Source organism: Stegostoma tigrinum, chromosome 8 (assembly GCF_030684315.1).
Source record: "Stegostoma tigrinum isolate sSteTig4 chromosome 8, sSteTig4.hap1, whole genome shotgun sequence".
Taxonomy (NCBI): Eukaryota; Metazoa; Chordata; class Chondrichthyes; order Orectolobiformes; family Stegostomatidae; genus Stegostoma; species Stegostoma tigrinum.
The window spans coordinates 92,204,066-92,227,777 of record NC_081361.1 but is presented as its reverse complement, the minus strand read 5'-3'; the positions used below and the strand labels follow the sequence as shown (position 1 = coordinate 92,227,777).

At 44.5% G+C, this 23,712-nt stretch overlaps 1 protein-coding gene across 5 annotated transcripts in view; it reads right to left on the bottom strand.

Annotated features, from left to right (window-relative positions):
* Window positions 1-23,712, bottom strand: part of ak5 (adenylate kinase 5) — an 81,951-nt gene continuing 58,239 nt past the window's right edge. Inside the window, exons 9-14 of one of the 5 annotated variants that reach the window (XM_048539625.1) lie at window positions 20,569-20,611; window positions 17,850-17,885; window positions 11,265-11,416; window positions 9,931-10,032; window positions 6,416-6,604; window positions 1-1,059 (exon numbers count right to left, since the gene is read on the bottom strand). In XM_048539625.1, coding sequence (XP_048395582.1) covers window positions 925-1,059; window positions 6,416-6,604; window positions 9,931-10,032; window positions 11,265-11,416; window positions 17,850-17,885; window positions 20,569-20,611 — 657 coding nt within the window. In that variant the 3' untranslated portion in view covers window positions 1-924. The remainder of the gene's footprint in view (window positions 1,060-6,415; window positions 6,605-9,930; window positions 10,033-11,264; window positions 11,417-17,849; window positions 17,886-20,568; window positions 20,612-23,712) is intronic. The other 4 variants (XM_048539629.1, XM_048539626.1, XM_048539630.1 and 1 more) reach the window with 4 other exon arrangements.

Below are 23,712 nucleotides of genomic sequence, written 5' to 3'. Positions count from 1 at the left end.
TCCAAGTTTTAATTTTATGTAACTAATGTTGAGTGCTTCTCAATCAGAATTTAAATTATCCTTCCCAATTTAGTCTTAGCATTCCCTTTCATCTGTCTCTACGTCTCAGAGATGACATTTCTGTACATTAAAGATAATTGAGAGTTGTTCCCGTAACTAGATGGCATTTTTTCCAGAGAGCCACCATAGACCCAATGAGCTGAATCACCTTGTATTACAGTGTAATGTTCCTTGATTCTAGTGTGTTATTTTTCCTTTCTGTGAGCAAGTGTAGAGATGAGTAGTGCCCAAGTCTTAAATGGCGACAAACTGGGCACTCCCACTGCCAAGAAAACTCAACCAGTGACCTGCCAATCAGCTGGCCGATGAGCTTTGGTGAGTATCTTGGCCTGTCACAAGCCCTGACAGCAGTGTCCTGGATTTCCCCAAATTGGAGGTTGGCAACTTCTAGCTCCTAAAAGACAATTGACTGAGGCCTGTTCCTCAATCAATCCAACAGAGCAATGGTGGGCCTTTACTTTCTCATCGGGTGCATGTTGCAGGGAGTGAGCAGATTGGAGGTTTTCAAAGGCCACCCCTTTTGCCCCCCCAGGTGTGGCTCTGATTATCCACAGGTTGGGGCCATGAGAGGCTCCAACATCTCCACACTGACAGGTTGCCATGGTTACCAAGTTAAGAAGCAAGCCAATTATTTTGTCTGGTGAGGTCACTTAATTGGGAGGCTGAGAGTTGGGGCCCTTTTAACTGGCCAATAATCAATCACTTAAGGGGCTTAAGTAGTGTTGGCTCAAAGTTGTTAATGGATCTTCGCATCCAGGACCTACTGGTGAGGCAGCAAAAAGGGGGAAAACATCTCAAGGATCAACTTGCCCAATTTTTTTTCTTCTAGCCACCTTCATGGAGGAGAAAATTCCACCCTAAGACTCAATACCCTGTGCTACTCGGTTCCTTATACAGGAGTCCATCCAAAGTCACGTCACTTGTGCTGCTATCTTGAATAGAATGGAGAGTTTCACAGATCTGCTGGAATACTTTGTCAGGTGTTTCTTCTGCATTTACCTGTAAAACAGAAAGCAACTGCGGTTTGCGCAATTTTTAAAGACAGAAAAAAAATCAAAAACCGATTATGTGCGCACGTTCATTTTCCTGCACAAGTCAATGGGCAGCAATCACAAGGGGAAATGATTGTTCGATCATCTCCGTTCCCAGCGATGATGAGCAGGGGTCGACCAATTCATACAGTGGTAGCCAACAGACCACAGTTCAAATGCCAGCCTGTTCCGGACGTATGTTGTAACATCTCTGAACTGGTCGATTAGAAAATGTCTAAAAAGGGCAGAATTCTTCTACAGTGAAGTTGGCTTCTAAACTAGAAAAGACTCCAGAAGGGAGAGTTGGAAACTATTGACTGTGCGAAAGTATAGATTTAAAATAATACTACTCCCTTGGACCAAGCACTACCTTTTCCAGAGGTGTGTAATGATATTTCTGCAGATATTGATTAGAAAGTATCTCCCAATACCTCAGGAGGAGCTCTTGTGTAGTGCTAGTGTCCCCATCTCTGGACCAGAAGATCTGGGTTCCGGTCTCACTTACTCCAGTACCTCAGGGTAGGGGTGGTGGTATGGCATGACGTAAATACCACGAGTCCAGTGACCTTACCTCTACCTCAGAACTGACAGTTTTTCATGACAAGGTAGTAGTTGAGCAGGTTTGCCCTGTGTCCACAGGAGTTTGGAAGATGAATTAATCTTCTGGAAACGTGCAAGGTTCTGAGAGGGCTTGATAGAGTAGATACTAGGAGAATGTATCCTCCTCTATGGGACATTGAGGCTAGGGACAAGGTTTAAGAGGAGGGTATCCCTCTTGAGACAGATGAGAATCTTTTTTGTCACAGGGTCACAGTTGTTGGAATTCTAATCAGCAGGAAGCAAGTGAGGTCTGGGCCTTTGTTTATGAGATTTTTAAATTTTTGTTTGAAAAGTGGGTGGAGAGTGATGGAGTGCAGGCACAATGGCTGAAGAGCATGTTCTGGATAATGCCTACATTCTGCGAAGTTACCTGTAAAGTGTGTCTGTGTGTGCGCATGTGTCTGTATGTACATGTCTGTGTGTCTCTGTCTCTGTGTGTTTGTGTGTCCCTGTGTGTGTGTGTCTCTCCCTGTATGTGTTTACATGTTCGTGTGTGTGTCTTTGTGTGCGTGTATGCGTGTCTGTCTCTCTCTGTGACTTTGTGCGTGTACGTGTGTCTCAATCTGTCTGCACGTCTCTTTGTGGGGAATGTTACAGCCTCGGGCAATACTGTCCTTTTTGAAAGGCGACATAAAAGAGGTAGTATTGAATTGTTTGCCATTTTCTCTGTTCAAAAACAAAACTGGACCTGAACTGAAATAGATAGCTAATTCGATAGTGCCTCATTGTACATTCCCCATCAATCACCACCTCCCTTGCTCCATCTTCTGTACACAGAACCTTGTCCTCTTTGGGCTGCTGCCTCTGCTCTGAGTCGTAAAGCTGCAGCTTTGAATCTAACACCGTCTAAACACGCAATCCAGGCTGGAGTTTCAAGTGTGGTCCTGTATTATTGAGCTCAGGCATATAGCATTGTTCATCTCTAAACCTATACAGCTCATCAGCATGGCCACTAATCAGGCAGCTACAAACACTGATTCCACTTTCTCAACACTGTGGCTTCATAATCGTGAAGCAAAATAAACAATTAGGATACACACAAAGAAATAAATTACATTTATCATAGAGTCATACAACACAGAACCAGGCCTTCAGTACAACTCATCAATGCTGACCACGGTTCTCAAAATCAACTTGTCCCACTTGCCCGTATGTGGCCCATATCCCTCTTATGTCGTGACTTTTACAGCGTTGGAATGTCAAGGATTTTACAATCAATGAAATAGAGTCATATAGCAGAGCAACAGACCCTTGGATCCAACACATCCATTCTGACCTAGTCCCATCTGCCAGCATTTGGCCCCTATCCCTTTGAACTCTTCCTATTTATGTACTCATCCAAATATCCTTTTAAATGTTGTAATTGTACCAGCCTCCTCCACTTTCCCTGGCAGTTCGTTCCATCCACACACCACTCTCTGCGTAAAACTGTTGCCCAACAATCCCTTTTAAATCTTTCTCCTCTCACCTTATAATCTTTGTCCTCTAGTTATGGACTCCCCTCTCCTGGGGTAAAGACCTTGGCTATTCACCCTATCTATGCTCCTTATGATTTTATAATCCACTGTAAGGTCACCCCTCAGTCTCCAATGATCTAGGGAAAATAGCCCCAGCCTGTACAGCCTCCCCCTATAGCTCAAACCCCCCAACCCTGGTAACATCCTTGTCAGTCTTTCTGAGCACTCAAGTTTTACAACATCTTTCCTGTAGTAGGGAGACCAGAATTGCACGCAGATTTCAAATATGTCCTAACCAATGTCTTGTCCGGCTGCAACGTGACCTCCCAACTGCCATACTCAATGCACTGACCAATAAAGGCAAACATACAAAATGCCTTCTTCACTATCCTGTCTGCCTATGAATTCACTTTCAAGGAACTATGATCCTAAACCCCAAGGTCTCTTTGTTCAGTAACACTCTCCAGGACCCTACCATTAATTGTATAATTCCTGCCCTGACTCCAAAATGCAGTCTCTCACGTGTCTATGTTAAACTTCATCTGCCACTCCTCAACCCATCAGTCTATCTGATCAAGATCCTGTTGTACTCTGAGATAACCTTTTCACTGTCCATAACACCATCAATTTTGGTGTCATTTGCAAAATGTCTAACCGTATCTGCTATATCCACACCCGGATCATTTATATAAATGACGAAAGGCAGTGGTCCCAGTACTGATCCTGCAGCAAACTCCAGGTCACAGGCCTCCAGTCCAAAAAACAACCGAATGCTTTTGAAGCTTGGTCTTCATTGTATTTGTGCTCAGGAAGCCCTGAATGTATTTATTTGACAGTTTGAAGCAGTTTCTTCTCCTTCAAACCTCTGTAGGCATTTCTGATGAAGACTCACCAGATTCAAAACCATTAACTCTGCTTTCTTCCCACAGATGCTGCCAGACCTTTTGGGTTTCTCCAGTTATTTCTTTTTTTGTTTCAGATCTCCAGCATCCACAGTTCTTTGTTTTATTTTAGACTTCTCTCCAATATCCATCCATCAAAAACAGTCACGAAAACATTATCTGACTATTTAAAAAATTAACTGTTCTAGGGATGGGTCACTCCACCAAAAGCATTAACTCTGATTTCTCTTCACAGATGCTGCCAGATCTGCTGAGATTTTCCAGCAACTTCTGTTCTTGTTTTATCATTGTCGAATCCCTACAGTGTGGAGACAGGCCCCTTCAGCCCAACAAGCCCACACCAATTCTCGGAGCATCCTGCCCAGACCCCATCCCCAAAAACAACCTAATCTACACATCCCTGAAAACTACGGGCAATTTAGCATGGCCAATCCACCCAGCCTACACATCTTTGGACTGTGGGAGAAACCCACGCAGGCATGGGGAGAATGTGCAAACTCTGCTCAGACAGTGGCTTGAGGCTGGAGTTGAACCCAGATCCGTAGCACTGTGAGGCAGCAGTGCTAACCACTGAGCCGCTCCATTCTGCTCACGATCCCTTTGCAGTTTCTGTGCAAAATTGGCTGCCATAATTCCTACATTACAATATAGATCAGCCTTCAAAGATATTTAATTGGTTCTAAAATCTTTTGATGTCCAGAAGCTGTGAAAGTCACTATATAAATGTAACTTTATTTCTGTTATGTGGGAAGCAGTTTTTCCTTCGTTGTATCTTGAATGCCATCAAGATCGTGTGAAGTAGGAAATACAATAACGTTGAGAAAATGAAATTGGTGTTGGCTAGTCTGGCTATGCTGCTGTGAGTCTAGGCTGTAATTTAAGATTGCAAAACACCACGACCCATTACCAAACCCGCCTCAGATAGCTTAAAACAGATTTGATATTGTAGCTTGAAGTAGTTCTGCGCTTTGGTGAGATTTGAGTTTGCTCTTTCTAACTTGTTCATCTTTGCTTTCTGTTTCCACTCTGATGCTTGTGTCTTTGTCCTTCCTTTGTCTTTCACTGGCTCCATATCTCTTCAATTCTGACCACAGATCATGACCTGAAACATTAATCTGTTTCTGTCTCCACAGCTGCCACCTGGTGTCCTGAAGGCCCCAGCTTTTGTTTATTCCCCAGTTTTCTGGCATCCCTGGTATTTTGCTTCTGGCTTAGCTGGTTATTGTCAATATGGCCACCGACTGTGTGGAGATTTCCTTCTCCATTGCCAACATAAAAGTGGCTTCACTTTGGAAAAAGCACAGCAAACCTTTTATTTTCAAGCACCTATGGGAGCAGGTGTGCACTGATTGATCAAATATTCCAGGTAATCAAGAGGTTCACATAATCAATGTAAAAACACACACCAAGTAATAGAAATGTGATGCAGGGGGTATACACATCACTGTTATACTTTATTTATGGCATAAATCACTTAAATAACAATACAACTTTGCCTTAAACTTACCACCAGGGAGCCTTCTTCCGCGCACCCTCAACTGTTTACTGGGCGATTGTGATATTTGAGGAGAAATTGACTCAAAATTAAATCAACTGCTGATATTCTGTGAGGCCATTTGATTGAACAAAGTGTGTGATTATATTAAGGTAAATAAATTTAAAAACTATAACAACTGGGGCTGAGAGGTGATGGCCTAGTGGTATTACTGCTGGACTCTTAATCCAGGGACCCAGATAATGTCCTGGGGACCAGGGTTCAAATCCCACCATGGCAGCTGGTGGAATTGAAATTCAGTAAGTATCTGGAATTTAGGGTCTAATCATGAGTGTGAATCTATTGTTGATTGTTGGGGGGGGTGGTGGGAGAGAAACCCATCTGGCTCACTAATGCCCTTTAGGGAAGGAAACTGCCATCCTTACTTGGTATGGTCTACATGTGACTCCAGACCCACAGCAATGTGGTTGGCTCTTAACTGCCCTCTGGGCAGTTAGGAATAGGAAGTGCCCAGTCAGTGACACTCTCATCCTGTTAATGAAAAAAGGAGGGGAAAAAAAACTTTCTTCAAATTTGAAGAATATAAGTTTTGCTGCATTATCGACAGTGCTAGTTCATAAAGTGCTGGTTAAAACAAAGGCTTGCTGTACTGAGATAATGGGAACTGCAGATGCTGGAGAATCCAAGATAATAAAGTGTGGGGCTGGATGAACACAGCAGGCCCAGCAGCATCTCAGGAGCACAAAAACTGACGTTTCAGGCCTAGACCCTTCATCAGAGGGTTTTGCTGTACTGAATGGTCTTTCTGATGTCTTGGAGTCACAGAGGCGGATATGTGGTGGAAGCAAATGTAAAACATTCTGGCTGTACCTTATGGAGGAGGTTTTCCCTCTGGTACTTTTCAATGATTGGCTGAGCTGCTGAGACATAAGCCTCAATCTGCCTGATGACATTCTCATCGACATCACCATGCTCACTCATTTGAGCTGATTTCTGAAGCCGTTGTTTCAGTGTGTCTGTGGAACAGCTCAGGAAAAGAACCAGACTGGGCTGAGCAATCTGAAAGAGAGGAATGTGCACAACTTTCAACCCGAGAAGAACAAGAAGAAAATCTGCAATTATACATGGCCTTGGAGTTCCCAAATTTCTACCTAGTCTGCAAAGCCCTTCACTGTAATAGTGTCATGGAGTCGTACCGCAAACAGAAACAGACCCTTCAGTCCAACTGCAATGTAATATAGGAAACACAGCTTCCAAGTACTCCCCCCAAAGAGCAGTGAGAAATCGAGGTTTTACTGATATTGAGGGATAAATATTGACTGGGATCATTCCACTGTTTTCTTTCTTCTAATTTTCAAGAGATATGGGTCTCACTGGCAAGCTGAGCTTTTCTTCCTCATCCATAATTGTCCTTGAACTGAGAGGCTTGTCAGGTCTTTCAGAAGGTCACAGATATTGGAGCAGATTTAGGCCATTCATCCCAACAAGTCTATTCGACCATTCGATCATGGCTGATATGTTTCTCAAACCCATTTTCCTCCCTTCTCCCTGTAACCCTTGAGCCCCTTACTATTTGAGAACCTATCTATCGATTTCTGTCCTAATGTCTCAGTTAAAAGTTAACTGTACAGCTGGATCTGGTGACCCACTTTGGCTAAACTGGATACAAATGGCAGAATCCCTTCTGTTAAAAAAGCACTGGTGAACTAGATGAGATTTTACAGCAACAGATGATAATTTCATCCTTACTGCCACCAATTTATATTCCTGATTTATTCATTTAAAATTCCACCAACTGCGATGATGGGATTTGAATTGGTGGGATTTGAACTCATTCCCACAGCATCAGTGAGGGTAACTGGGTTATCAGTCCAGTGACATTACTGTCTCACCATCATCTCCCCTTTGGAGTAGGTGATGGAATCTTTTGCATTTAAAGAGCATCTTAAAATGAGAACTTTGGAGAGAAGTTGTATCAGAGATAATGGGAACTGCAGATGCTGGAGAATCCAAGATAACAAAGTGTGGAGCTGGATGAACACAGCAGGCCAAGCAGCATCTCAGGAGCACAAAAGCTGACGTTTCGGGCCTAGACCCTTCATCAGAAAAAAGGAAGGGGAAGAAGGTTCTGAAATAAATAGGGAGAGAGGGGGAGGCAGATCAAAGATGGATATAGGAGAAGATAGGTGGAGAGAAGACAGATAAGTTGAAGAGACGAGGATGGAGCCAGTAAAAGTGAGTGTAGGTGGGGAGGTAGGGAGGGGATAGGTCAGTCTGGGGAGGGCGGACAGGTCAAGGGGGCAGGATGAGGTTAGTAGGGAGGAAATGGGGGTGGGGCTTGAGGTGGGAGGAGGGGATAGGTGAGAGGAAGAACAGGTTAGATTAGATTAGATTCCCTACAGTGTGGAAACAAGTCCACACCGCCCCTTGAAGTATCCCACCCAGACCCATCCCCCTATAACCCACGCGACCCTGAACACTACGGGCAATTTAGCATGGCCAATCCACCTAACCTGCACATCTTTAGGCTGTGGGAGGAAACCGGAGCACCCGGAGGAAACCCATGCAGACACGGGGAGAATGTGCAAACTCCACACAGATATTCGCCCGAGGTGGGCATCGAACCCAGGTCCCTGGCGCTGTGAGGCTGCAGTGCTAACCTAACTAGGGAGGTGGGGACGAGCTGGGCTGGTTTTGGGATGCAGTGAGGGGAGGAGAGATTTTGAAGCTTGTGAAATCGGTGGGCTTGAAATGGATATCGGTTTCTAGGTGTTTGCCTGAAATGGAGACAGAGGGGTCCAGGAAGGTGAGGGATGTGTTGGAGATGGTTGAGGTGAACTTAAGATTGGGGTAGCAAGCTTCAAAATCTCCCCTCCCCCATTGCATCCCAAAACCAGCCCAGCTCGTCCCTGCCTCCCTAAACTGTTCTTCCCCTCACCTATCCCCTCCTCCCACCTCAAACCGCACTCCCCTTTCCTACCAACTAAATTCATCCCGCCCCCTTGACCTGTCCATCCTCCCCGGACTGACCTATCCCCTCCCTACCTCCCCACCTAGGCTCACATCTACTGGCTCCATCCCTGCCTCTTTAATTTGTCTGTCTCCTCTCCAACTATCTTCTCCTCTATCCATCTTTGGTCCACCTCCCCTTCTCTCCCTATTTATTCCAGAACCCTCTCTCCATCCCCCTTTTTCTGATGAAGAGTCTAGGCCCGAAATGTCAGCTTTTGTGCTCCTAAGATGCTGTTTGGCCTGCTGTGTTCATCCAGCTCCACACTTTGTTATCTTAGTTTGGAGAGAATGTTGCTGAGTTTGGGCTCAGGCAACTGAAGGTGTTGCCGCAAATGGTGAAGTGGTTCACAGTTTTGCTCTTAAACCCATTACAAGAGTAAACCCCCCTGAAGGGTGATCGAGATATGTGCTGCAACACAAAGCAGATTGGGGAGAACTAGCCCAGTTGCTGTGGTGCAGCTATAACACTGGCATCCATCTGACAAAGTGGAAAATTGCCCAGGTATGTCCAGCCCAGTTCGCAAAAAAAAAGGACAGATTAAAATTTGGTCAATTATTGTCCCATCAGCTCATTCTCAATCATGAGTAAAGTGCTAGCAGTTGTCATTGACAGTGTTATCATGTTGTTGAGCTAGGGGATCAACTATGATCACAGGGAGAAGAGGGGTTAATGGTCTACTCCTGATGTTAGTTTCTATGTCAAAAGAGGCCAAGTCACTATAGTCCCAGAGGCACTTGCTCCAATGAAAGAGAGGCGACTGGTGTTTTTTTCTTGCTTTATTCATTAACAGGATGAGGATGTTGCTGACCAGGCAGCATTTATTGCCCATCCCTAATTGCCCATAGGGCAGTTCAGAGTCAGCCACATTGCTGTGGGTCTGGAGTCACACGTAGGCCAGACCAGGTAAGGATGGCATTTTTCTTCGCTCAAGGACATTAGTGAACCAGATGGGTTTTTCCCCAAAAACGGATATGTGGTCATCATTAGATTCTTAATTCCAGGTATTTTTATTGCATTCAAATTCCACCATCTGCCGTGCCAGGATTCGAACCAAGGTCTTGAGAATGTTATCTGGGTCTCTGGATGAAGCAATAATACTACTAGGCTACTGACACCATTGGTGGTGATTTAGCATGAGGGATACCAGGCCTTAGGTAAAGGTGAAGTTGAGAAGAAGAGCCCTTTATTGTAACCTCAGCCACTAAGGGAATTGAATCCATGCTGTCGGTATCATTCTGCCTCACAAACCACCCGTCCAGCCTACCGAGCCCCAAAATTAAAATCGCTCTAGTTTTACCAGACCACAGTATCCGTGCTGCCTCCCTCCCCACCTTGCCCCAATTGGTGGGTACACACAGTTATATCAACTCACCTTCTTCTCAAATTCTTCTGCCTGTTTCACTTCCTGAGGATAGCCATCTATTAGAATCCCTTTCATATCTGTGTTGTTAATCACAATGTCTTTCACCAACTCCTGAACACAGTGCAGAGGTAAAAGGTCAGTGATATGTTTCCAGCAGCAGTTGATCAAAGTATTTCTCTGTTTGTGGATTCCTCCCCCAGGCCCACATTGCCTTTGGTTTTCTCTTCCAGTTCCATCAGAACAGCAAACTCACCACACACATGGCTGTGCAACGTTAGGTGATGGTGTGCACCATATCCAAGCCTGATCATTGTAACAACAGAAGTACATGAGCATAGACCCATAGACTTTTACTGGCACAGATGTAGACCATTTCGCCCATCATGTCCATGTTGGTCAACAAAGATCTGACTCTAATAATCCCAGGTTTTCTCTGTTGGCCCATCGCCCTGGAGGGCAACGCAAGTGACGATCTAATTAGTGCTTAAAGGTTATGAGCTTCTAACTCAACCACCGTTTCAGGTAGTGAGTTCCAGACTTCCACCACCATCCCCCGCTGAGTGAAAAGCTTTCTTCTTAATTCTTCTCTTAGCATTCTACCTTTTACCTTTAAATCTGTGCTCCCTGGTTATTGACACCTCTACGAACAGAAAAGGTGCCTTCTTATCCAACCTATCTCCGCTTCATAATCTTCTATACCTCTTTGCTATTTTTATTAATTCATGAGGACATCCAGTATTTATTGTTCATCCTGGAGGGCAGTTAAGAGTCAGCCACATTGCTGTGGTTATCGTCTGGCTCTGTGAGCATTTAACAACAGGCCAGACTGTATCTGACTGAGACTTCTTACAAGATGATCAACATGGAGATGCTTCATCTCTGAACATTATAAAGAGACAGCCGGGCTACAAAGGAGCCAAGGAACTGAAGAAATCGTCATTTCCTGAGACTTGGGGGAAGAACACTACCGTATGCTAAGGTTAGGGTTAATCCTATTGCAGGTTCTCATCTACTTTATTGAGCCATTTAATAGCTTGTTTTTGGAAAACAAACATATGTCTCAATGTAATCCGCAAGGCTGCAACATCGATGAGTATTAATGACATGCTAATAAATGCAAAATAGATTCCTGACCACAAAGATCAGGAAAACTCACCTGCGTGAAACATTTCGAGTACTTAATTGCAAAAATTAAACCTCCTATCAGGAAACTGTTTTCCCTTGCAAGCCAAAAGAATCCCAACCCACCAGGCCCCCTAAAAGCCAAACAGGCCTGGAAAATCCCACCTTTCAGTTCTGGGTTTGGAATGTGTGCAGTTTCCAGAAAGACTGATTTTACTCACCTTTAGTGCCAGCTCCCCAGGCTCCATGTCTCTTCTCTTTTCTAGCCCCACTGCCACCATGTTACATGAAATGTCTTCTGAAGGTAGATGGGTGAAACCATACTGTGCTGCTATCCTCTTGCATTGAGTTCTCTTGCCAGAGCCTGGACCACCTTCAAAGGATATTTTGAGATTCAGTACATGGGTTTGAGACATGACATGTGATGAGTGCAAGAAAGAACTTGAACTTTCTCAGCATTTTCCTAACCTCTGTTTGTCTTAAGGAGTTTTATAACCATGTAAGTATTTTTGCAATGTAATCATTGTTGTGCATTGCACAGAGTAAGACTAACATTTTCTCTTTAAATTCTTTCTCGGGATACGGGTTTTGCTGACCAGACTGCCATTTATTGTCTATCCCTAATTTCCTTTGATAATATAGTGGTGAGCTTTCTTGTTTCAACATGGAACAGTGGCTCAGTGAGTAGGGTGAATAGTCCTGGTCTTTTCCCCAGTGTAGGGGAGTACAAACCTGGAGACCACAGGTTTAAGGTGAGAGGGGAAAGATTTATAAGGGACCTAAGAGGCAGCTTTTTCATGCAGAGGATGGTACGTGTATGGAATGAGCTGCCAGAGGAACTGGTATAGGCTGTTATGATTGCAACATTTAAAAGGCATCTGGATGGGCATATTAATAGGAAAGGTTTAGAGGGATATGGGCCAAATGCTGGCAAATGGGACTAGATTAGTTTGGGATATCTGGTGGGCATGGACGAGTTGGACCAAAGGGCCTGTTTCCAAGCTATTCAGCTCTGTGACTCTAAATCTCCTTTGAGCTGTCTCCAGAGCTTTAATATCCTAACTTAAACAATTGGCCCAGGACAGAACACAATACTCCAAATGTGATCTGGCCAATGGTTTGTACAGGTGCAGCATCACTTCCTTGGTTTTATACTCTATGACTCTATTTATGAACCCACGGATCCTGTAAGCCTTTTTAATAACTGATTCAGCTTGCCTGGTCACCTTCAGAAAATTAAGGAAAAAACCGGAAGAACTGCTGATGCTGTAAATCAGGAACAAAAACAAAGTTGCTGGAAAAGCTCAGACGGTCACCAGACCCAAAATGTTAACTCTGTTTTTAACTTCACAGATGCTGCCAGACCTGCTGAGCTTTTCCAGCAACTTTATTTTTGTTCAGAAAATTACGCACGTGAACCCTGATGTCCCGCTGCTCATATATTCCCCTCAAAGTTGTACCATTGAGCCTGTATCATCTCTCCGTGTTCCTTCCACCAAAATGCATTACCTCACATGTCTCTGCACTGAAATTCATCTGTGAAGTGTCTGCCCTTATGGCCAACTTGGCAATGTCCCTCAGCATCATCCTCACAATTCAATATTCTTCCTAACTTACTATCATCTGCAAATTTAGAGATTTTGCCCTCAATACCCGTCTCTAAGTTGTTTTTATATATCAGAAAAATGAACGGTCTCACACTGATCTCTAGGGAACACCACTTTCAACTCTTTCCAATCTGAGAAATGCGTTGTGGATGGTAGATAACAAGGTGTAGAGCTGGATGAACAGAAAGGATTTCTGAAGAAGGGTCTAGGCCCGAAATGTCAGTTTTCCTGCTCCTCTGATGCCGCTTGGCCTGCTGTGTTCATCCAGCTCTACACCTTGTAGACTGGTGGGGCGATAATTCGCTGGGTTGGATTTGTCCTGCTTTTTTGTGCTCAGGACATATCTGGGCAGTTTTCCACATTGTTGGGTAGATACCAGACTAGAACAGCTTGGCATGATCACATGAACTTTACCATGAGGCATTCAACCGCAACCTTGCACCTTACAGCTAAGTCAGTCACAACAGAGTGCACCATGCCTGGCTAATGTTTTGTGAGCCTGCATTAGACATGGTGCTATGTGATCTTTCACCTCTACTGAAGAGGGCATACAAGACCTTGGTTGAATCCAAAAGACTGCATCAGATGGTGCAGCTCTTCCTCAATCCTGCCTGAAAGTGACTGCCTAATGGAAGGCAAGAGAGTCTGAAAGAGAACTTGAGAGCACAGCAAGGGTGAGGAATGGGCTAGAGGAGACACCGAGACGGGCAGTCAGCAGTACCTGGAGGGGCAAGTGAGGCAAGGAGCCCAAGATATGCCATCAGCATTGTCTGGAGGAGCGTGGGAAAGGAAACGCAAAGAGGCAGTCAGCTGGCGAGCGAAGGTCACTGAGGCAGAATTCAATAGGACCTAGAGGAGGAGTCACTGTTCCTCACTGTTGGATCAGTGTGTTGTGCTCTCGAGTTCTCTTTCAGAGTCTTGTGCCTTCCATTAAGCAGTCACTTTAAGGCAGGTTTAAAGGAGGTCTGCCCCATCTGATGCAGATCCCAAGAGAGGCAAGCAGAGACAAGCTAAGTTCTGAGAACTACGAACTGAGCCACGGTTAGTTTAAAGAAAGAAGTATGATTTTGGACCTTTAGGCTGCCAATGCACACCACCACTGGGCAGTTTCCCCTCACTTTGTGTCGGCTAATTTGATCGAGAATGATCGTCAGTGTTAGTGAAGAGCTTCCCTATTATTATTTCATGAAGTGGATCTTGGTCTTTTCTACTTTCATAATTTCTATGTCTTGCCAAAAAATCTATACATTTTGTGGAGATAGCAAGATCTGCTGATGCTGGAGTCAGAGACACAGTGTGGAGCTGGAGGAACACAGCAGCCAGGCAGCTTCAGAGGAGCAGGAGAGTCGGTGTTCTGTGTCGGGACCCTTCTTCAGAATTGGGAGAGGGGGAGGGGAGCTCAGTAATAAATGGAGAGGGGATGGGGCTGGGTAAGGTAGGTGGGATGGTGATAGGTGAGTGCAGGTAGGCAGTAGGATGGGTGGGAGAGAAGATGGACAGGTTGTGTCAGGTCAAGGAGGTGGGGGTGAGAGGGACACTTGGACATGGGTTGAGGCCAGGGGTGAGGAGATTGTAAAGCTTTTTGTCTTGTACTCTATGGGATAATCTGCAAGAGTGCAAATAGGGGAGGCGATGACCTAATGGTGTCTTTGTTGGACGGTTAACGCAGAGACCCAGATAATGTTCTGGGGACCCAGGTTTGAATCCCACCACAACACGCAGTCGAATTTGAATCCAATAAATATCCGAACCGAAGAGACTAATGATGACCATGAATCCATTGTTGATTATCAGGAGAAACCAATCTGATTCACTCATGTCTTTTAGGGAAGGAAATCTCCTATGCTTACCTGGTCTGGCATACATGTGACTCCAGACCCACAGCAATGTGAGTGACTCATAGAATTTCATAGAATCCCTACAGTGTTGAGGCAGCCCATTCGACCCTTCAAGTCCACACTAACCCTCCAAATAGCATCCCATCCAAACCCACTTTAGATCCACCTAACCTGCACATCTTTGGACTATGAGAGGAAACCCGCACAGACACAGGGAAAAAGTGCAAATTCCACCCAGTTTGCACATTCCCTCTGGGAATTCCCACTGTCTGCTCTGGCAGGATTCAAACCCGGGTCCCCAGGACATTATGTGGGTCTCTGGGTTAAAAGTTCAGAAATAATATCACCTCTGGATAATTAGCAATGGGCGATAAATTCTGCCTGGCCAGCAATGCCCTCATCTTGTGAATGAATAAAGGGGGAGAAAAGAAATGTATGGGGAAAACTAACAGTTAGACAGCACAAGGGGGGACAGCTGATTGGTTGGAAAGTGAACTATGTGTGGGTGAAGCATTGCCATTAATATACCTGTTAATTAACAGCCAGGTTTTGTTCAAATTTTAAGTCAGACAGATAACTGATTAGGCAGGGCATTACTGAGAAATTAACCAATGAATGGCTGTCATCTATGTTGTTGAGTTGACACAGGCACACTGTGTGTACGTGTTCTATCTGCAATGAGCATAATGTATATTAATATTTGTACCTTCCAGCGCTCCGACAGGAACCAGACTGCGAGCTTGACTGACAATTCATCATCTGTGTAATTCCTTGCACATTTAGGATTATACAGCAAAGTTTGTACAAATGCTGAATCACATCTAACTCCTACGTCCCTGGGCAGGTATAACATTGTCAGGAAAGGTAACAATAGTTTCACATTAAGGACCACTCTCGGAATTTGTCCCTACTCTGGTCTAACTGAAGCGGTTTCCTGAAGGGCAGCCAGAATGAATCTCAATTTATTTTCAAAATTCAGCAAGCGGATATAAATCAACAAGATGAATCTGGGCAATCATTCACGCGTGTGCAATAATCTGCCTCATCAAGTCTGTTGGCCAGGTAGCTACAAGGATCACACAAATGGCCAGGTTGAACAATGTTATCTTGGGACACAGATTGATAAAATGATGGCTACTCACTACCTGCTATGTTCCCACGAATGTAGTCAAGAGCAGAGCCTGCTGTGCTACTGATAGAAATGTTAGAGCCACCAGTGGCCCACAGCATTGTTAGTAATGAATGTGTCACTGCATTCATTTGAAACTCCTCCTGTTGTTTCACTGAAGGTATTAGCCCATTTCTGGATTTGTGGAAGATTGTACAGACAAACAAAATTCATTACTATTCTCATCCCTGAGAGCTTAAAAAAGATTGGTCACTGTCAAAAGTGCACTTCACGCGCTCACTCATTCATAAACGAATGTGTTGAACCAAAACTCCACTATGACAAGTGCCTGTGTAGAGGTCAGCAGCCTAATGTAGGTTGTGCTTCAGGGAGAAGCATTTGCCAGGCTCCTATTATTCAAGAGTCTTTCTACAAGCTGTGCAGATGATCCATCAGTGTTAAAAATAAGAGCTCAGATTGCAGAGAAAGGTCAGAACAGAAGGAATAAGGTCCTCCAGTTGAGTAAACCAAAGACCCCATCCACCCTCTCACATGGAACATAAAAGATTCTATGGCCTCTATTTCAAAGCAGAATAGGCAGATTCTTCCTGATAGGCGGGTCATTATCTAGCCTTCAATAAATATCACTTTCAATACTGCGATGCTGCAGATTTCTAAAGCAGAAACGTGTTGAGGATACACAACAGGCTACACAGCTTCAGTGTAGAGATTAGGCTGTGAAATATTGACTCTGATTTCACCAGATTAGCTCATATGTCTCCACACTGGTGTTTGGGTATCAGAGAGAAAAGGCAAATTTTGTTCTAATGGTTAACAGTATGCCTGGAGTCATCAACATCTCACAAAGCAGAAATGCGTTGGTTGGTATAATTAACCAGTCCCAGTTACTGAAGAGGCAAGAGAGGCTCGTTTGATAAAGCTGCTCTAAATTCTACTTTTATCTTGTGCTCATCCCTTCACAAAAGTAAGAAAGGGAAACCATTACTTTACACTGAATGAGGAGTGTTGATCGATAGTAAGTGGACTGTGGCGGCTGAGACGCACCGTACAGCATGCACCAATTAGATGATGCCTGACAGTTAACTGCCAAGCTTTGTTTAAAGTTAATCCAGGCAGTTGATCTAGGAATTGTCTTGAGGAATAGAGCAGAGAATGGCTGTCACCTATTTTTGTTAAGTTAACACAGGCACGGTATGCATGTTTTTGTAAGCCTACTATATGAACATATGTGATCTCCAGGGCACACATGTGCCACACTGCAACCCAACTGTGGGAATTTTAAATTAATTTTCAATGTAATTGTCCTGATGACTGTAAAGTGTAAATCTTCAACAAAGTGTGTCTTTTTGATGAGCCACTGTCTAACCCTCTCCCACCAAATGACTATTGGAATGTCAATATTTGATGGATCTTGCTATGTGAAAACCGTCTGTCACGTTTCCCAACAACAGCGACTATCTTTCTAAAAAAAAAGTACATTTTTGATCATCGAGCTCTGGGATCCTGTTCTGTGTTCTAGTGTGGATTCATTCATTCTTCCTACATGCTTAGGCTAGTTTCCCAAGTACTTCTGAAACAGTCTTCACAGATTCCCTGCAGTGTGGAAGCATGCTATTCAGCCCATACCAATTCTCTGAAGAGCCACCCACCCTCTATCCTGTCCCTGTAATGCTGCACTTCCCATGGCTAATCAACCTAAACTATATATCCCTGAAAACTATGTGGAAATTTAGCATGGCCAATCCACCTAACTTACACATCTTTGGACTGTGGGAGGAGACCCACACAAACACAGGGAGAATGTTCAAACTCTACGCAGACAATTGCCCAAGGTTGGAATTGAACCTGCCCCCTGGTGCTGTGAGGCTGCACTGCTAACCACTGAGCCACTGTGTTGCCTTTAGCTACAGTAGATACATGATGAGCCAACCATGGGCAGTACCTCTGGGAATAGTACATAGACTAACACATTACTGGAGAGGTCGAAGTTAAATCACAGCCTACTTCAGGGATTCGACCAGCAATTCAAACTGTACATCACTATATGGAGGTTGTGAAACACAGCATTTAAATGTGAGTCTTCCAGCCTCTGTTTTCTAATGGTTAACTGTATGCCTGGAGTCATCAACATCTCACAAAGCAAAAATGCGTTGGTTGGTATAATTAACCAGTCCCAGTCACTGAAGAGGCAAGAGAGGCTCATTTGATAAAGCTGCTCTAAATTCTACTTACCGATAACAAATATAATCTTGGTTTGCTTCAAGTTTTCTGCAAAAAAAAATTATTAATTGAAAAATTAATTAGCAAACAGATCGTAGGAGTTGTTCCTCTGAGCTTTCCTCACATTTAGGGCAAAAAACAGGGCTAACAGAGCAGGAGATGAGTTGTTGAGTAATTTTTTTTGTCGAGTAATTTTATAGCAATCAAATGTTCTTCATGGTTACACCCTAAAGTCAGATTTTTGAGAAGTGCAATGCCAAGCCATCTTTACCCAGGGTTTTACAGCCTTCAGAACCGAAGAGGGTACGATAAGTTAAGACCGTAATGTGTGGGACAGAAGTGGGCCATTCAGCCCATCGAGTCTGCACCACCAATCAATGGCATCATGGTTGATTTGATAATCCTCGACTCCACTTTCCTGCCTTTTCTCCATAAGCCTTGGTTCCCTTACTGAATTAAAAATCTCCCTCTCAGCCTTGAATATATTTAATGACCCACAGCCCTCGATGGTAACGATTGATTCCACCTCATCTCAGCCTTAAACCTGAATTCCTTTATTTTGAGATGATGCCCTCTGCTCCTGACTGTCCCACAAAGGAGGATACAACCTTTCTGCATCTGCCCTGTTGAGTATGTTTCAATAATGCCACCTCCTCATACTTCCAGACTCCATTCAGTATGGGTCCAACCTCTCATCATGACACAGTCCATCCAAATGAACCTTGTCCTGGAATGCCTCCAGTGCCAGTATATCTTCTCTTAGATGTTTACGGAACTTGGCAGGTAAATGGTGGGAAAATTCAATGTCAAGGGAGTAATGGCCAACGTGCAGCTGTGATGTTGGAAAGAATTTCTCATGCAAAGGGTAGTGGAAATCTGGAACTCTGTCTCTGCCTGCAAAAAGTGTTTGAGGCTGCGGGTCAAATCAGAGCTAGAATGACCTTTTATGGGGACACTTTGAAGAGTTCTGTTTCTCTGCACTGGGACCCGTGACCTCCCCCAGAGGATTAGCCTGAGACTCTGAATTACAAAGAACAAAGAAACCTACAGCACAGGAACAGGCCCTTCGGCCCTCCAAGCCTGCGCCGATCAAGATCCTCTGTCTAACCTGTCGTCTATTTTCTAAGGGTCTGTGTCCATTTGCTCCCTGCCCGTCATGTACCTGTCCAAATGTATCTTAAAAGACACTATCATGTCTGCTTCTACTACCTCTGCTGGCAACGCGTTCCAGGCACCCACCACCCTCTGTGTAAAGAACTTTCCACACATATCTCCCTTAAACTTTCCTTCTCTCACTTTGAACTCATGACCCCTAGTAATTGAGTCCCCCACTCTGGGAAAAAGCTTTTTGCTATCCACCCTGTCTATACCCCTCATGATTTTGTAGACCTCAATCAGGTCCCCCTTCAATCTCCATCTTTCTAATGAAAATAATCCTAATCTACTCAACCTCTCTTCATAGCTAGCACCCTCCATACCAGGCAACATCCTGGTGAACCTCCTCTGCACCCTCTCCAAAGCATCCACATCCTTTTGGTAATGTGGTGACCAGAACTGTACACAGTACTCCAAATGTGGCCGAACCAAAGTCTTATACAACTGCAACATGACCCTCCAACTCTTGTACTCAATACCCCGTCCAATGAAGGAAAGCATGCCATATGCTTTCTTGACCACCCTATTGACCTGCGTTGCCACCTTCAGGGAACAATGGACCTGAACACCCATATCTCTCTGTTCATCAATTTTCCCCAGGACTTTTCCATTTACTGCATAGTTCGCCCTTGAATTTGATCTTCCAAAATGCATCACCTCGCATTTGCCTGGATTGAACTCCATCTGCCATTTATCTGCCCAACTCTCCAGTCTATCTATATTCTGCTGTAATCTCTGACAGTCCCCTTCACTATCAGCTGCTCCACCAATCTTAGTGTCATCAGCAAATTTGCTGATCAGACCACCTACACCTTCCTCCAGATCATTTACATACATCACAAACAACAGTGGTCCCAGCACAGATCCCTGCGGAACACCACTAGTCACAGGTCTTCAATTTGAGAAACTCCCTTCTACTACTACCCTCTGTCTCCTGTTGCCTAGCCAGTTTTTTATCCATCTAGCTAGCACACCCTGGACTCCATGTGACTTCACTTTCTCCATCAGCCTGCCATGGGGAACCTCATCAAATGCCTTACTGAAATCCATGTATATGACGTCTACAGCCTTTCCCTCATCAATCAACTTTGTCACGTCCTCAAAGAATTCTATTAAGTTGGTAAGATATGACCTTGCCTGCACAAAACCATGTTGCCTATCACTGATAAGCCCTTTTTCTTCCAAATGGGAATAGATTCTAGCCCTTGGTATTTTCTCCAGTAGCTTCCCTACCACTGACGTTAGGCTCACCCGTCGATAATTACCTGGATTATCGTTGCTGCCCTTTTTAAACAAGGGGACAATATTAGCAAGTCTGCAGTCCTCTGGGACCTCACCCGTGTCTAAGGATGCTGCAAAGATATCTGTTAAGGCCCTGACTATTTCGTCTCTCACTTCCCTCAGTAACCTGGGATAGATCCGATCCGGACCAGGGGACTTCTCCACCTTAATGTCTTTTAGGATACCTAACACTTTCTTCTTCCTTATGTCAACTTTCATTACTGTTGAGGGTGACCCAGACAGTCAGCAAGCTTTGGCTCATCACCTGGATTTCCAAACTAAGATCAATACTAACCTTCCACTTTGCAATCTGCAGACATTGTGGACCACTTATCCATCTGCCAAATACAAAGATAAAATCAAAAATCTTATTGAAGTGGATGCTACAGAGCTTTTGAGTTATATCTTGCTTTGTTTTTATTTTTTCATGGATGGAGGTGCAGCTGGAAAAGGAAACATTTGGAACTCATTCCAAAATGCCCTTGAGCTGAGTTACTTGTTAGGTCATATTGGGTTTACCCACATCAATGCTACAGTCTTCACCCTTCACTAAGGATGAAGGATCTAGGCCTGAAACGTCAGCTTTTGTGCTCCTAAGATGCTGCTTGGCCTGCTGCGTGCATCCAGCCCCACACTTTGTTATCTCGGATTCTCCAGCATCTGCAGTTCCCATTATCCCTGATCACAACTGGCACTGGGTAATGAGGCTCATTTAAGCATCAATAGGTAGACAGTGGCCTTGTGGTATTATTGCTAGACTATTAACCCAAGGAACATTCTGGGGACCTGGGTTCAAATCCCACTATGGAAGATGAGGGAATATGAATTCAAAATAATCTGGAAGTAACAGTTTAATGAAAACATTTCCGATTGTGGGGAAAAACCCATCTGGTTCTCTCATGTCCTTTAGGGCAGGAAACTGCCATCCTTATTTGGTCTGGCCTATGTATGACTCCAAAGCCACAGCAAGGTGGTTGACTCATAACTGTCCTCTGGGCAATTAGGGATGGGCAATAAATTCTGGCTCAGCCAGTGATGCCCACATCCCATGAATGAATGAATGAGCCAGTGCAGGTACAATGGGCTGAATGGCCTCCTTTTGCGCCGTAATATTTCTGTGATTTCAGAAAGCATTTAAGAGCCGCCCACGTGACTGTGAGTTTAGGAGTCACATGTTGGCCAGAGAAAGTGAAGCGAGAGGGCAAATTTGCTTGACATTCTTGGATCAGATGGCGGTGAGTCAATGACAGTTTCACGGTTACCATCGCTGAGGTTAGTTTTCAATTCCAGATGAATTAGTTATATTCAAATTCCACAAGTTACTAGGGTGGGTTCTGAGTCCATGTCCCATGTAGTGACTGCCACACAGCTCAGAGATAATAAGGACTGCAGATGCTGGAATCAGAGAATACACAGTGTGGAGCTGGAGGAACGCAGCAGGCCAGGCAGCATCAGAGAAGCAGGAAAGTTGGCATTATGGGTTGGGACCCTTTCTGACCCAAAACATCAACTTTCCTGTTCCTCTGATGCTGCCCGGCCTGCTGTGTTCCTCCGTCTCCACAATGTGTTGTCCCTACCACAGAGCTACTGTCTCCTGGTTTGAAGTGAAGCAAGTATTAATGGAGACTTGAGTACTTCAGTAGAGTCTTAGAGTCAGAGAGCTGTACAGCATGGAAACAAACCCTCCGGTCCAACTTGTCCATGCCAATCAGTTATCCTAAATTCATCTAGTCCTGTTTGCTAGCATTTGGACTGTATTCCTCTAAATGCTTCCTATTCATTTAACCATCCAGATGCCTTTTAAATGTTGTAATTGTACCAGCCTCCACCACTTCCTCTGGCAGCTCGTTCCATACACGCACTGCCCTTTATGTGAAAAAGTTGTACCTCAGGACCCTTTTAAATCTTTCCCCTCTCACTCTAAACCAATGCCCTCTAGTTTTAGACTCCTCGAACCTGAGAAAAAGGGTATTCATCCTACCCATGCCCTCATGACGTTATAAACCTGTATAAAGTCACTCCTCAGCCTCCGATGCTCCAGGGAAAATAGCTCCAGCCTATTCAGCCTCTCTCTATAGTTCAATACCTTCCAACCTGGAAACATCCTTATAAATCGTTTCTGAACCCTTTCAAGTTTAACAACATCTTTCATTATTCGGGTAGTACAGCCACAACATGAGATCCCAGCTCTGACAATGCGCTGACCAAGAAAGGCAAGTGTGCCAAATGCTGGCAAATGGGACTAGGTCAGATTGGATTTCTGGTCAGCCGGATGAGTTGGACCGAAGGGCCTGCTTCCATACTGTATAACTTTATGTCTCTATGACTATCAACTCCTTCCACCACTGATGCTCAGTAGCAGCAGTACTATCCACATGAGGCACTGCAGATATCCACCAAAGAACCTCAGATATAACCTTCCAAGCCCACACCATTTCCATCCAGAAGGAGAGGGGCAGCAGATGCCTGGAAACGCCACCCCCTGCAAGTTCCCCTCCAAGCCACTCACCATCCTGACTTGGACATTTTTTGTTTCTTTATTCACTAAGGGGAGGAGGACGTTGCTGGTTGGGCAACATTTATTATCCATCCCTAATTGCCCAGAGGGCATTCTAGAGTCAAGCATAGTGCTGTGGGTCTGGAGTCACATGTAGGCCAGACCAGGTAAGGATGGCACTTTCCTTCCCTAAAGGACATTAGTGAACCAGATGGGTTTTTCCTCACAATCAGCAATGGTCATCAATCATGGTCATCATTAAATTCTTAATTCCAGATTTTTAAAGAAAATTGAACTCAAATTCCACCATCTGCCGTGGCAGGATTTGAACTCAGGTCCCCAGAGTGTTATCCAAGTCTCTGGAGTAACAGCCCCCAGTGATAATACCACTAGGCCTTTGCCTCCCTGTTCCTTCATTGTCACTGGGTCAAAATCCTGGAACTTCCTCCCTAAAGGCATTGTGGGTCAACCTACAGCAGGTGGACTGCAGCAGTTCAAGAAAGCAGCTCAGCACCACCTTCTCAAGGGGCAATTAGGGATTCGGCAACAGTGGCTGGGCCCAGCCAGAGGCACCCACATTCTGTAAGTGAATAAAGAAGCCTGACACAACAGTTGGTGCACCTACACCTGAGGCCATTTAGGGACTGTCGAACCTTCCTGTGCAATAAAACCTACCAAAGTGTTTCATCAGGCATTATGAGGGAAAATTAGACTGAGAATCACACGAGGCGGTCTTAGGGCAGGCGACTAAATGATTGGTCAAAAAGGCAGGATAGACAATAAATGTAGACCATGTCAGCAATGCCCAAACAATTAAAAAAAAAAGTACTTGTTATAAGGTGGCACAGTAGCGTGGCAGTCAGCGCTGCTGCCTCACAGCGCAAGGGACCTGGGTTCGATTCCACCCTCAGGTGGCTGTCTTAGCGGACTTCACACATTCTC